The sequence below is a fragment of the Mustela erminea genome, chromosome 2 (genome assembly GCF_009829155.1).
Source record: "Mustela erminea isolate mMusErm1 chromosome 2, mMusErm1.Pri, whole genome shotgun sequence".
In the NCBI taxonomy this organism is placed as follows: Eukaryota; Metazoa; Chordata; class Mammalia; order Carnivora; family Mustelidae; genus Mustela; species Mustela erminea.
The window spans coordinates 161,649,170-161,664,985 of NC_045615.1; the positions used below are offsets into that span (position 1 = coordinate 161,649,170).

Sequence of the window (15,816 nt, forward strand, 5' to 3'; positions counted from 1 at the left end):
CTTCCATTTTTTGTTAAACTTGAATTTTCTGAAGCCTTTTATGTACCACTAAGCAGATAACTTTAACTTTTAATAAACCTGATTTACATGTTTATTATATTTCTAAAGTAACTTCAGTCCTCAAATCTAGCTGGGAAATTGTTTATGAGATAGAATCAATTGATTTTTTTCTGTCTGCATCTAATTAAGCACTGACTGATTTTACTACTTGATTGCCTTTACATTGCTTATTATTGACTGAATTCTGTCCCTCATTCACTTTGTTTTGTTTGAAATTTAAAATTATTTTCTTACTGTATTTATCATACCTACTGTTTTAATAATCTGCTTTCTTTAAATGCAATAAATCCCAAATGGATGGCATATTCTTTGTAATTAGTGACTGGAGTTTTTCATTATTTGTCTTCAGTGTTTTGGGTGTAGACTTTGATTCAGCTCTTTTATTCACACTACAGACATGAAAGCACCTACTGTGCTCCAACTAGTGGAATAGAAAAATGAACAGGATTAGATTTCTGTTCTTAGGGTAAAGCTCACAGTGTGGGATTTAAGTAGGAAAACATTGTAACCTAGCATTCTTTTTTTTTTTTTTCCCCAAAGATTTTTATTTATTTATCTGACAGACAGAGATCACAAATAGGCAGAGAGGCAGGCAGAGAGAGAGAGGAGGAAGCAGGCTCCCTGCCGAGCAGACAGCCCGATGCGGGACTCGATCCCAGGACCCTGAGATCATGACCTGAGCCGAAGGCAGCGGCTTAACCCACTGAGCCACCCAGGCGCCCCATAACCTAGCATTCTTGAAGCAAAAATACTTCATAGCACAATCTGTTCAGGAACTACAATTACGGATTATTACAATGACGAAGGTAAGGCAAAGCCTGACTCTGAAGTACCTTGTGAACGTCCGACATTGTTTTTGCATTGTGTCTAATTTATTGAAGCTTTTAAAATCTGGTAACATATATAACTTAAAAATTACTTGGTTAAATAAAATACTGTAATCCTTGATTATATCAGAAAAGAGGCTTTGGGATGTTAAAGAGAAAACCTGTTTATTGGCCTGGTGCTGGTGGGGGTTATGTCTGGCGTCAAGACCACATCATCTTAGGTTGTATTTCACAAACAGGGGCCCTTAGACTGGCGGCTTGTGGAAAGATTCGTCTTGTTATGAACTTTTTTTCTTTTTTTGACTTAGTAACATCTAAAGTTCCACGGAAGAATAAGGGCCCTGGGTCTTTTTATGGTACAAATGGTACAGAGTGTGGAATGCACCACTGTTCCAGCTGAGTTACGGTTCACTTCTTTAGAGAAAAACATAGCCCGCGATTAGAACTATTTATATCCCCTTTAAGGTTATAAAATGATATAAAGAATATAAATGCTGCCAGCTCGGGCATCATCGGTAAGATGTAGTCAGTCATTCTCGTAGTGGAGTTTTCTGTTGCACATTTACAAACAGCGGCCTCTGCCACAGACGGCCGGCGCGACTGCAGTTACACGCATGTTCCGGACAGAGTTTCTGATCCCAGACTTCGCAGCTGGGCGAGGGCTTTGGTGGCTGCCATTCCTACCCTCTAAGGCGAGAGTTGCCACTTTTCACTAGAGACCCCTACCTACTGCTGTCACCTGTCCCTTGTGAAAGTGTTTCCTTAAAGGTAGTTTCGGTTTTGGGTCACTCCCTCACTCCCTACTCAGGACGTATCGGGAATTTCCGGGGACATCGGTACCAACGGCCTCTGCACCTCTTCTGAGGACACAGAGTAACTGTGCTGATGCTGCGAGAAAGACATTCCGTCCCTCCCCGAACAGCTGAGCTCTTGCTTCACGCATTTTGGCAGGGCTGGGACTACCCAGAACGACGACGTTCAGGTGGATACACATCTGCTCAGCTCAGCAGCTGGCAGGAACCCAGAAGTGCAGGCTTTGCCCCTTGACCTGGACTACAGGGCAAAGGATAGCTCTAGGGAGGTACCTGCCGAATGGCGCTGCACAGCTTTATGCCAGTCGGTCACAATCTTCAAATCGGTTACTCTGTTCGGGCAGGATGCCAGCGGATGGGACAGAGACTCCCTGAGTCTTCATTCCTGATTCTAAAATATGATTTTGAAGCCGTTACGTATTATAAAGAATGACAAGCAGCACGTAATACATTTAGTAAACCAGTTTATTTACATCACACGTATCTGCCATGCAGCTTACTGAATTGCACTCTGTGTCATAACAAAAAAAGACAAGCACTATCTTTTGAAAATGGCTTTATATAGAAAGATAATTGCCTCCAATGAATTAACTACAACCTTATAAATCACAATAGACAGTTTAAAACCTCCACGGATAGTTTTAAAATGCACGTGTAAAGTCTGTAGGTAAAGAGCTTTTCTAGTTTACACACTGTAAAATTAAAACCAGTTTTTTTAGTATGGTAGCTGAATAGTGTACTTTTAATCTTATTTCAGTAAATCTATAAAACCAAAAATAACTTAAATATACATTATTACAAGGCTCAGATTTGTAGGCAATTTTTAAATATTCTCTCATGTTAACAATGTCTTACAAATTTTGCCAGTAGTGGTATGCACACAGTAGGTGGTCCGTAAACGCTGACATACAGAAGTGTTTATAGCCGGCAGCGATCCACACTCATCCACTCATTTCCTACTTCATAATAAAATATTTTACAGTAAAGATGAAAATGAGAGAGGATAGGTTTCTTACAGTATTTAACACTTTCATAAAAAGATGAAATGTTCCCATGGTAGAATTCTCCCTACAGTCAGACTTGTAGGCCTTTTAAATTAAAAAAAAAAAAAAAATACAGTCAAACATAGTATGCCTTTTTAACCCATTAATTTGGATGGCAAGTATTAGATAATTCATACACTCGAACAAAACACCAGGAATGTTTTTAAAAAATTTAGAGAAAAGAGAGCTTAAAGTTCAGGGTTTCTATTTTGAGAAGATTTTATAGTAAAAATGGTACCAGGCCTAAAATAACTCGACTTTTCTATTTTTAAATTAATTCTAACTATTCTCAGTGTATTTTATTGGGCCAAAATGACAAAATATCTTATTTAAAATCAACAATGCCACGTTAGACCCCTAAGCGTTGTTTTGGGGAAAATACATCCTATTATCATTACAGCAAAGTCTTTTTTTATCACACAGCATAGGAATCAAATTTGTGGCCTTATGAGGCAAAGTAGCCATTTTCAAAGTAGTGTGTTCATCACCATAATGGTACAATACAGTGCCCTTAGCCTACCGGGAAGATTCTCCGTGCTGAGATGCTAGCATGGGGAATTTATACTCCAAAAACACTATACTGAAAAGAAACCAAAATTTTACAGATATATAAACTGAGGCACATTAAAGTAACATCCCTAATATGAGATACAGAAATGGCAATGTGGAAGTAGGCTTCACCCTCAATCAACACGAATTCCAGTGCTCTGAAGCTACACCAGTATTTAAAGCAGCTCATGTGAACCCATTAAGAAATCTGGCTAATATTTTATATCCCGATGAACGTGTTTTTGTGAATGCGTCCAAAGGGATCTAATTTACACACATGAAAAGACCAAGGAACGAGAAGACTATGTATGCTGGGGTGTGAGATGTATTTCTTAGGTGTATACATAAAGATGAATCAATGCTTCAGGCCCAAGTATGAGATCGTGTTTACCAGCACTCTGCGCGGTCAGTAAAATGCTCTCACGCAAGGGAACACAGAAAGACTAGAGTACGGGCAATACTCCTGTCACCAACTGGGGCATCTACATGACTTTATTATTCTAAGGCTTAACGTTCATTTCAGGGTCAGCCCTGGGCCATCTGGACTCTGTGGCCTAGAAAGTAGCACCCATATAACTGGGAACCCCCACCCGTCAAGAAATTTAGCAGGACTGCAAATTCGGAGAGGTGAAACTCTCTATTTTGCTACAGGAATTTTAGAACGAAAAATCTGTAATCCACTGGCAAGAGTGCCATTATTACATGGAACTTAGTAATAGTCCTTGAAATTAAAAAGCTTAAAAAAAAGCTGAAAAGCCTTGGTTATTAGACCACAGAATCTGTGGCCTGATCGTATCAGTTTTTAATGTGATTCTCATGGGTTGGGAAATGACAATGCAAGCTCTTTTCCTCTTAATGCCTCTCTCAGCTCAGAGGAGGGAAGGTTTCAAGTTTTTGTTCTAGCAAACTAACAAATCCAAAGCTCCCAAGGAGAAGGGAGCCTACAGCTAAAGGAGATCAGTCATACCTTAAGTGCCAGTTCTCACAACCCGTGTATTTAAAGGCGAGTGATGACTCAGGACGGCGCTCCTGGCTGTGCTAAGCACAGGCTACTGCAACCCTGGCCTTGAGGAGGCACTTCGACTGGATCCACTACTGTAAGTATCTTCTATTAAAGGAACCACACAGGATGACTCCGTTTTATAACGGAGGTGAAGCCCTTCCTAAGGAAATGAAGCTGGTGTAAAGCAAAACTAATACTATTTCTACACTGCTTTCATGTTCATTGTTGTAACTGTCAACTAATTTTCACTTTCTGTACAAGCAGCAAACTAGTAGTTTTAAGGGCTGGAAAGCAGTTATTACAGATTCCCAAGTATATTTTTCCATTTTTATAAAGTACTACTCATGATATATTAAATAGGAGAATAAAGGAAAAGCTAACATGAATCTTAGAAACAGTGGGGTAGACAACTCCCCGTGACATATTGCTTACCAACTGTATACAGCAGGCGGCCATTCCTGCATTCACAAATGTGAAGCATAGTCCGGGCATGGCTTGCTGTGTCTGTACTGCATGACGTACACCGTAGACTGATGCCACCAGTATAACATCACTACGGCAAGGACGTGCCAGATCTGGTGGCTTGATCCGAGGTAGTTTAGTTGTCCTAGAAGGGAAGGCAGAGAGACAAGAATACTGACTAATATTTTGATATTAAAATATGAATGTATTTTTATCTCTGGACTTGGAAATACGGCTTCACAAAAAGATTTCGGCAGCGTCAGAGCACCTGGAGACTGACAGGAGATTCATTCAAACCCAAAGGCTTTTTTTTAAAAGGATGAATTCATATTTGGGTCTACTTTAAGGACACTGGTGAATTCTGGAAATACTATTCCAAATGTGTCTTCCAAACTAATTTGGTTAATTTCAGGAATCTGATTTTTCGTCTCCTGGGTCTCCTGTGTTACTTATCTGGATATATGTGTCATGGACTCATCCACAAAATGTAATTACTATGGCTTCATCGTTACTGAGGTTGATTAGTTCATAGATACACACACACACACACACACACACACACACACACAACTTAGAACTATTTCTCTTTATGCTTAGATTCCAAGGGGATTAGGTAATTAACATGCGAAAGCTTCTTGAAAAAGAACAAAATAAATGAAATCCAGAGCTGTAGAAATTTAGATTAACTCTCTTTTCCTTACTCACTGGTGCTTCTGTGGTCATGTCATGTAAACATTCTCACAGTCACCACCCCTGTCTCTTCTTACCAAGAGAAATAGTACAGTGCGTAGATTTTAAAGTGTAAGTCCACACAATCCTTTCTGTAGGACTTCCTAGCCTTTTTTTGGTGCCACGGTGTACTGTGACAGTCTAGTGAAACCCACAGATTCATTTTCAAAAGCACAAAACACAGAGGATTACAAAGAAAACCGATCACATTGTCAGATAAATATCATAGATATATTTAATTGTGTTCACGGACACCTTTGGGGATCCTTGGACGCCGTCAGATACCACTGTGCTGTTTCTACATCCGTAAAGCTGTAACTGAGCTGAAAGTAAGTTCTTCGGTGTCAACCTGTTGCTTTCATAGTAGTCAGCCACCATTCTCACCACTGCACGGTTCTCTCTACAGCCAGGTCACAAATGGGGACTGGGGAGACCCGGTTTCTAAGCCACTCCTTCAAGAGCATCTGAGCTATCACTTTTATCCGTGAAGCTTTTCATCTCGTAGGGTCTCCGGATGTCTGCTGCTCCTGCCGTGCCTGCACCGCCACACACTCAGCTACATGGCGGCACAGTTTAAGTCAAGCTCATCTGGGAGAAATGTTAAGTTGTGTAACATTTGGCCTTTTACCGGGATCCTATGTTAGACAAATGGAAACTTCGGTATCAAAGTTCTGGCATAAACTTCTGGCATAAAAATACTATGGCTACAATTATATAATGTAGAAAAATGACACGGTTCAGTTTTCTACATGTACTTGTCATGAAAAAATAAGTAATAAAAGAATTATTAGGGGCGCTTGGGTGGCTCAGTGGGTTAAAGCCTCTGCCTTCGGCTCAGGTCATGATCCCAGGGTCCTGGGATCGAGCCCCGCATCGGGCTCTCTGCTCAATGAGGAGCCTGCTTCCCCCTCTCTGCCTACTTGTGATCTCTGTCAAATAAGGAAATAAAAAATCTTAAAAAAAAAATAAAAAGAATTATTATTAAGGTGCCACAAAAATCTATTTTGCTAGAACCGTTTCCTGAGGAAAACTGTGGCTCTCCCTGAAGGAGGGCTGGTCTTCAGTGTAGGGTCACGTCTCAGTTAGGCTGTGGAATCGGAATGTTTACCCTCAGGTTCGTCTTACTCTTATTTAAAACTCACGTGACAACCAAGTTCACGGAAGAAAGCCTGTGATCTATACATTCTCTAGATCAGGGTTTCTCATCCTTTTTCTTCCCAACATGCACTATGAGTAGCATAATCCTATCTTCAATTCACTGTGGAAGACATTCTTAGCCCAGGAAGGAGCGACAAGTCTGCGGTTTGCAAGTGAACACTGTCCGACGTCTAGCTCCTCACACCAAAAAATCACTGCTCTACGCGCTCTGTTCTCTTGACTCAAGCCAAAGATCCCTAGACTTCTATCTCGCTGCCCCTTACCCAACCGCAACCTCCACTTCCGGGACTGAGGTCGAGGAAGGACCATCACAATAGCTGCTGACTTGTACTGAGTGCTTACTACTTGTGAGGAACCCTGCTAAACGGTTCATGTACACCTTCTCACATAATCCTCGCAGTAACACCATGAGAGAAAGTATGATCTCCGGGCTCAGATGAGGAAATGACCCGAAAAAGCACGAGTAGTTTCTTTAGCTCGTGCAGCTAGTAAGAGGGTGACGTGGATTTGAAGCCCAGCAGTCTGACTCCAGACCTAAGATCCTAAACAAGCAAAGACAGATTCTGGACAACATTATTCATTCTACCCAGTGTCCTCTTGGTTATTTTCTATCAAAGGTGGTTTTTTTTTCTGGACTGAAGAATCAGGGCAATCTGTCCTATTGAGGTACTAGCTTGTGTCTATCTTGCGGACGTGAAGACCCTTCACTTACGTTATATTCCCTTTAGCACTGGGTATTAGGAAGCTGAAAGGCAGATTGGCGGCCTTTATCTACTTTTAGAACCTCAGGATGGATATATGGTGAAGTGATCCTAACCCTGGCTTCTTTTTGTTATCTTATTTTCCTCTCTTTTCTTATTTCTTGTTTTGTGGATCTCTATATACATAAATTACTTTTTAAGCTGAGCTGGTTTATTAAAGAAGTCAATGGTAACTGATAATAGCATTCCACAAAAAAAGCAGAGTTTGGGAGTCAGAAGACTCCTAGCTCTGTCACTAGCTCATCATCAGGAAATGGTGGGAACTCATCTACTGCACTCGAGTTTGTGAAAGTCCATTGAAAGTTAAGCTTTTAGATAACATTTGACAATAGGAGAGCTATTCTGTAACCAATAATATTGAAAAAAGCTAACTTTTGATACTCAAGCATATACTTCTACCATATATTTAGAAGAAAGTCTCGAGAGCACCATGAAAGTGAGACTCACCTGGAAAGTACCGCTCTGGAACTTTGGAGATGTAGAACAGGAAAGCCAGAAGAGCGATTACATACATCACAATCACACGGGGTGCAAAGTCCTAAAAAGCAAAACATTTTTTCACAGATCTTTTTCCTGTGACTGAATTCCTCATTTATTAGGAATCTAATTCACAGACTAGGTAGAAGTCATAGGTGGAATTTAGCCTTGTTAAATCTTAATCGAGGACAGTGTCCAATCACGGAAGTCTTGTTCTCGCTACTGTAGGAGACGGGCGCCGGGCCGGCTTCGTCCGTGAAGCGTCTGACTCTTGGTTGTGGCTCCGGTCACGGTCTCAGGGTTGTGAGACTAAGCCCTTGTGGGGCTCCCTGCTCCGCACAGAGTCTACTTGGGATTCCCTCCCTTTCCTTCTTCCTCCCTGTAGGAAATGGCCCGCAGAAGTGGAGCGGAGTGCTCTAACGGTGAGGGAACTAAGGGAGCCAGAACTGTACCGCGGCTGAAGGTCCTACGGACACCCCAACTAGAGGTGTGCAGGTGGAACGCATATGGACTGGAGGTACCAGCGGAATAAGCAAAAACTGAAGATGAGCAGCGCCTGGGTGGCTCAGTGGGTTAAAGCCTCTGCCTTCAGCTCAGGTCATGATCCCGGGTCCCGGGATCGAGCCCCACATTGGGCTCTCTGCTCGGCGGGGAGCCTGCTGCCCTTCCTCTCTCTCTGCCTACTTGTGGTCTCTGTCAAATAAATAAATAAAATCTTTACAACAAACAAACAAAAAAACAAAACTGAAGATCAGGGAGTTGTGGTTAAAAAGACACAAGAGTGTTGGGAGCATCTGGGTGGCTCAGTTGGTTAAGCCTCTGCCTTCAGCTCAGGTCATGATCCCAGTGTCCTAGGACCCAGCTCCATGTCAGGCTCCCTGCTCAGCGGAGAACCTCCTTCTTCCTCTCCCTCTGCCCCTACTTGTGCTCTTTCTCCCTCTCGCTCTCAAATAAATAAATAAATAAATAAATAAAATCTTTAAAAAAAAAAAAAAAGAGGTTGGGCCCAACAATGAACTGTGGTCACCGACCCGGGTAAGTGGCCCTCCCGAAACTGCTGTGTGAAGCGGTCCCTCTCTCAGCTCTAACTGGAAGCTTTTCCTTGCCCTAAGAAAATTAGCCAGCTAAAATAAAATAGGATCAATTCATATTGATCCTAATTCTGGTTGTAAATTCACAAGAAGCCATTTAAGAAATAAAGACAAGGGGCGCCTGGGTTAAAAAGCTCAGTGGGTTAAAGCCTCTGCCTTCGGCTCAGGTCATGGTCCCAGGGTCCTGGGATCGAGCCCCACATCGGGCTCTCTGCTCAGTGGGGAGCCTGCTTCCCCCTCTCTCTGCCTGCCTCTCTGCCTACTTGTGACCTCTGTCTGTCAAGTAAATAAATAAAAATCTTTAAAAACCAAAAACAACAAAAAAGAAATAAAGACAAATTACTTCTGTCTACACATGGCTGACAATTATCCTGGCCCTCCCGAAATCCTACATTCTTAGAACGATCAACACGAGAACACAACCATACCCTGCTTCCCAGAATTTGCCCTTCTGGAATTTTTTATCTTTGGTTAAGTCTCTCTCTCTTTCCCCATCTTTTAAAAATTACAGCTTACTGGAGAATTTCTCAGGAAGTCAACCTCTGCTTCTTCACTGGAATGATCTGTGATCACATTAGATTTCTATCTTTCAGAACCACTTTTTTCCTCAAACCTATTTCTATTGTAAGATTTCTGAAACCAGAAAACCATATTTTTCTGAATTTCTCAAAAATGTACTGGCTCAATAGGTCTGGTTCTCCTCATTATAAGCTTAAAAAGGATGTGTTTATGTCATGTCAAATTCTGGTCCCTTCTCTGTCAATAACCAGTTATTCATTTCGGGTTAGAATTAAATCTAGATTGTAGTTCACCATCGTACTTTCTTTAACTTATATTCAGGGAATTGAAATTGGCAGAGAAATGAGGTTTTCAGTTATCAGGATCACTGAAGTTCATCACCACTGTCTCACCTTCTCCCAAGATTTCTTAATGGTATGAAGAAAGCATCACCCTGTTCTCCAGCTGACAAAGTGGCTGGCCAAGTCATAGCACTCGATTTGCCAGATCACAGAACTTCCTTTCTTTCTAGTTTTATACCCAAATGCTTTCCACCACGCTGTTGCCAACTTCATTCAAGCACATGTAAGCCTACTATTAGTTCTGTCTTTTAAAAAATATGTGATTCTTTTGTATAAAACCTGCAGTTAAATCCCCATATTCCAGAAAAGACCCCATTGCAACAAGTGTATTACTTCTGCTAGATTTCCTGGCATATTTACTGATGTTAAAAATTCCTTTTCTTTAAAAAAAAAAATATATTTTATTTATTTATTTGACAGACAGAGAGAGATCACAAGTAGGCAGAGAGGCAGGCACAGAGAGAGAGGGAAGCAGGCTCGATCCCAGGACCCAGAGATCATGACCTGAGCCGGAGCAGAGGCTTAACCCACTGAGCCACCCTGGCGCCCCGTGATGTTAAAAATTCTTAAGTTTACTCTCAAGTGCTTTCTTAAAGCATTTTTATGTGGATCTCTGAGATCTTAAGTCTTATTTCTAATCCTCTTCTCCAGAATATGGAGGCATTCTCACGAGGTGCCCCGTAATACCTAACTCTAAAAGCTCTTCTTTTACTTGCCAGTATGTTGTCCTTGGTGGGTGGGACATGCTCTCAGGGCTCCAATACAGTAATGATTTTCAAATCTTGATCACTGGTCTCCAACTGTGACCTGAGTTCCAATTTCATCTCCACCTTTAAGTCCCACAGGTGCCTCCAACTCAACAGGTCCAGGGAAAAATCTTTTCCAGTTCCTTTTCCTCCCCCAATTCAATCAATCAAATCAATCAATCAATCAATCAATCAATCCCTTATTGCATATTTGCCAGTTCTCACTGGCATTACCCTCGCCACAGGTAACAAAGTTGGAAACTTAGAAGTTCCCCTGCACTGATAAGCACTTGGGCATTAATACCCTGAGGGTAGCAGAAGGAGAACTAAGAATGTTATCATTTCACATAAAGACATCTGGGAAAAAAGCAGCAGTTATACTTCTCTTTCCTGCAAGGCACGCTAATTTATAAAGATGTGAACATGATGGTATTAATACGCAAATACATGCATTTTCTCAAAGGACAGAGACCCACCCACCTGGTCTGATTACAGTACTTTACCCAAAATGAATACAATGGAAAGGACAAAAAAAAGAAGAACATTGACCACACTCAACCCACCTGGACAATAGGAGCCCCGAAGCCTCCATTGAGCCAAACCCAGTGAAGCGTAGGGATCACTCCGTACCCCGAAACGGAACAGAAGATGACAGAGCGCAGCCTCTGCCACTGCTGCGTGAGGTAACTGGGGTGGGTCTGTGCGAAGAACACGGCCAGGATCATGGCGAGCGCGGTGACCAGGTACACCTGACGCCAGTACTGGGCGCAAGGAAACCGAGTTTTAGTTGTCACGCAACGTAAGAGAAGGAAAGAGCCGTCCCGGGTTTTACATTACACATCCCAAACTTATTTATGTTTTTTTTCCCTTTCTAGACATAACTAACTTCCTTCCTTAAAACACAGCGTGTTCCCCACGACCACTAGGTCTCTCAGGACGACAGAGAGCCGGTAGAAACCACACTGATAGACACAAAAGCATTTTCGGAGGACCTGCCACATGCCGGGGACGATTTAAGTCCCGCAGGCGACGCTGACGAGGACACGGCCTCTCCCAGGGGGTGAGCTCAGAGCCTGTGGGAGCGGCCGACGCGGACAGACGGTCAGAATCCCCAGGATCCGACGGGACGTACTGTAACCGAGCTGGGAGACAACGCTGCAGAGCCCCGGGGGCCGGGGCCGGGGCACTTGCTCCCTGCAGCAGCGAATAAACGCTCCACAGGAGAGAGGGCGTCCAAGCAGGGGATGCCTGAGGAGTACACACGACTGCGTGGGAAGAGGGAGTCCCCAAGGCACAGGAACAGCTCGTGCCGCGGGACCGGTTCAAGAAGCCAGGCTGAAGGCGGAGGACCGTGAGGCCCGGGACTTGGAGCGCTAACGCGCCGGAGCAGGGTCTTCCAGGATGAGGACAGGCCTGCTTCTCACACTGACTGGCCAGGTGACGCTGACATCGCTGTGAAGAAGAAAGTGGGGACGGGAAGCCAGCTGGAAGATACTAGAACAACCGACTCAAGAAGAGAATGGAGGCTTGGACTCCCGTTGAACGAGGAAATACGGATGTGAGCAGCAGAGTCCGGAGACTTTTTAAAACTAAACGGGATGTGTGAGAAGGCAGGAGAGGGTGGCCAGGCTGTCTCCATCACGAGAGGCCGAGCGCGCGGCTTCTGCTCACGGAGCGAACGAGCAGGTAAGCCGGGTGCGGTGTTTGCGCGCTGGGGGAGAGAGAAGGGGAAGGCGTGCACGTGCGTTCTGCAGTGGGCTACGTCGGAAGGGCGCACAGAGTACTCGGGTATGGAGCCGAGCAGCTGAAGCTCGGCCGTGAGGTGGCCGGAGTCCTCCCGCTGGGCTGCAGGGGCCGCTGGGCTGCAGGGGCCGCTGGGAGGCAGTGCGCTTCCTGAAACCGCACGTCCGACCGTCTGGTTCACCTGTACCCACGTGCACACCCCCCGGATGGGGTTCAGAGTTTTCAGTCTCACTCTCAAAGCAGCCTGCGTTCCTTCAAAAATAAAGAGCTGCTACGGCAGCTGTGTATTCAGAAATGATTAGGCACCAGAGGAAAGAAAATGATTTTCCTTTAAATGATCATTAACCCTGGTGGTTCTCTTTGCTCTTGGAAACCGAGCTTTTCTGAAAAGAGATTTAGTCCCACTACCCTCCTGAATTATTGGGTATATGTGGGAAAAGGTAAACAGAAAACAGGTCAGCTTTCAAAGAAAGACTAAAATAAGTAAAATAATTCCAATATGACATGACTGCACTCACAAGCTCCTACGGACTGGCTTATACCGAATTTTCTAAAAGATATAAATGGTTTCCTGCAAAACGAGTAAGTGAAACCTGAGCAGATACGAACAACTTACCATTCAAATCAAATCAATTTACAAGGTTAACTGCACATATATTTAATTAGATGCTTATGTTCCAAAGTAATTAGGCCTAAAAAGCAAATGGCTCATATGTTAAGTAGCTATAATCAATAATTCTTACTTCAAACCAAATTCATGATTTTTCTCTTTGCTAGTTTTACACTTCAGCTCAGTTCTATGACTGTGCAGAGACAAAGGTCCCACTTAGGAATTCTCAGTTCAGAGGGATCCTGCACTACAGCCGATCTTCCCAGGACGTGAAGGCCGGGGGGACGGCTCGGAGCACCTGTTACATGTGAGGGCTCGTGGGGAGGAAGGCTCCGGTCTTTTGCGAACAGGACTACCAGCACCTAGAATGTACGCTGTCCCTGCACAGCTCTGTCCTGGCTCTGAAAGGGAGGGAACTAAAAGACAAAAGCAAACGAAAAGGGTAAGTGTAGGCGAGCAGGAAGAGAGAACAGAGCTGCTGAGGGCTTCCGGAATGGGAGGCCTTCGGAAGTACCGGGCCCAGGGGAAGACTGTTTACCCCCTTGGCGGGGACATGAGGTGATGGGACAGGATTATATTCCTGTTCGCTGGGCCAACATAATCCGAAAGCAGTGTTTCAAATGCTGCCTTGCACAGGGCAACAAGTAACTTTTGTGACATCAGAATCAAAAGCAGAGTTGATCTCTAACTCAGAAGAGACACCTATTTAAGTCACTCATCACCCAGCTGGTCTGTCTCCATGCTTACCTCCAAATATAAGACTAAAGAAAGGAAAACGTATTTCTTACAAAGAACTTAGTCGACACGCTCACAGACAAGCTCTTTATTCTTTTCACTGAGAGAGGACTAAAGGATCAGAGAAAATGGGAAGCAGCAGGCGGCTTCATAATTTTATCAAGCACTAACTTTAACTTCAGCTCTATACACATAAAAGACATGTAATGTGCATCTGAAGAATCATGTAGTTACAGGGATTTAGTGGAAACATTAATAACTTACTGTTTACATCCATTTTCAGAAATAATCTTTAAATATATATTTCAATGGAAAATCAGTAAAATGAGTTTGGATCTAGTAATAGATATTAGAGATCACAGGGACCTTCTAAAAAATGAGTTTATACATATATAAGACTCATATTTCTTCTATAAGTTAATTATGTGTTTATTCGGAAGTTCAAAGGAACCATGGCAAGAAAACAGAAGACCTACCAGAAAAGTAGAATGTAAAATGTTTTAAGTTACTTACGTTATTACAATAAAATGCATAGAACACCCCAGAGACGTAGCATCCCAGTATTCCAATAGAAATTCCTGCATAATCTAATGCCATCCATCTTCGACAGGTTTTTTCTGATCGATGGCAGGAAAAAAGATGATAGCCCACAGAGCAAAGCATACAGACCTATGGACAATAAAACAAATCTTAGCGAAGTGAAACAAAAAGGAATGAAAGCAACTCATGTGTGATATTCAGTGAAGTGGTTAGGTCAAGTCCAGACTTTCTGGCCAAACAAACTTGAACCTGGATTCTGGCTTTGTGCCATAAGGCCAGCCATGTCATTTTTCTAGGTCTCAGGTTCCTTATGGGTAAAATGAGGCTAACAGTAATAAAGAAATTTAAAATGGTAGCTGTTTTACAACATGAAATTTTAAATAAGTAGCACAGCAGTGGGAAAATGATATAATGTTAATGTTTTTAAAATATTTGAAAGCTTATTTGGATTCACGAATGAGTTTCCTTTTTAAAAAGCACCCACTAGAAGATCAAAGGACATCAGATTGTGTGATGTAAAACCATAAGGTCCTCCTACTTAGCTGCTCCCCAGCAGCAGCTCCTGATAACATCTGTTACGTGTCCCAGATACCTTCGTCGAAGGTATCGAACACCTACGATCTACAAGGCCACACATTCAAACACACGCTGTATACTTTTTAATCAAATGGAATCACATAATACATTCTGTTCTACAATTTTGCTTTTTACGCTTAAGACTTCCCGTGTCCATATGAAATTTCATTGTCTACAGTTTACTTTTGGGATGTAAGTTATGCACAGCTTTGTTGTGTCCAAGAAAAAAATAACTGACTTATGCTGACTTTTTAGGCTGCCAAATTGAGAGCAAAGCCAGTGTGACTGGAGCAGCTGCTCTGAAGACTGATCAGGTTTCCACGGCCGAACTCCCTCCAGCCATTCAACACCTGCCGTGAGGCGGGCCCTGCGGATACAAGGATGAGACTTCTACTGCCAGAAAGGTTTTCGGGAAACAAGTGGACAAACGAGTGGCGCTCCAGAAGTCACAGTGAGGGCACCCAGCAGGGAGGGGCCTGGGTCTGTGGGTGTGTGTGCACTTGTCTGGTGCGGGACGTGGTGGGGAGAAGAGCTTCACAGAAGGGCTGCCACCGGAGCGGGATCCTGCAAGGCAGTGGCAGCCGTCATCTAGAATAAATACAAACACAGGCGCCCCGTGTGTGCTGGAGGGGCCACAGGAAAAGCAGAGTTGAGAGACACAGAACCATTAAGGAATGTCGTGTGGCCCCTCATAATACAATTGTGACAGAGTTTTAACGTCAATATTATGGACAAAGTGTGATCCTATTGAAGATTTAAGTGCCACCTTCTAGAAAGGCTGAGATGGGAGGTTCCAGGAGTAGCCAGAGTAGCCCTGGAGAGCGACGACAAGAGCCTACTCAGCCAGTGACGGCAGGGGGGCGGCAATATGAAGCATAAATGATAGGAAGTAGATCAAATAAATGTTTTGTAAGCAGCTGCTCAGGTAGAAAAATGGTCAGCTAGCCAGTCTGTAGTCTGGTCATTAAACAAACCTAATCAGGCCCCACAGCTCCGAGATCAATACTCAAAACAACATTCCTAGCCACAATGTC

General features: G+C 43.3%; 1 protein-coding gene across 3 annotated transcripts in view; it reads right to left on the bottom strand.

The window, feature by feature from the left end:
- PAQR3 (progestin and adipoQ receptor family member 3) overlaps positions 1 to 15,816 on the bottom strand; it is a 33,059-nt gene that overhangs the window by 10,225 nt on the left and 7,018 nt on the right. The window contains exons 3-7 of one of the 3 annotated variants that reach the window (XM_032334695.1): positions 14,180 to 14,335; positions 11,142 to 11,339; positions 7,852 to 7,942; positions 4,727 to 4,901; positions 2,147 to 2,787 (exon numbers count right to left, since the gene is read on the bottom strand). In XM_032334695.1, coding sequence (XP_032190586.1) covers positions 4,759 to 4,901; positions 7,852 to 7,942; positions 11,142 to 11,339; positions 14,180 to 14,335 — 588 coding nt within the window. In that variant the 3' untranslated portion in view covers positions 2,147 to 2,787; positions 4,727 to 4,758. Of the gene's footprint in view, positions 1 to 2,146; positions 4,902 to 7,851; positions 7,943 to 11,141; positions 11,340 to 14,179; positions 14,336 to 15,816 lie in introns of those variants that run through there. The other 2 variants (XM_032334696.1, XM_032334694.1) reach the window with 2 other exon arrangements.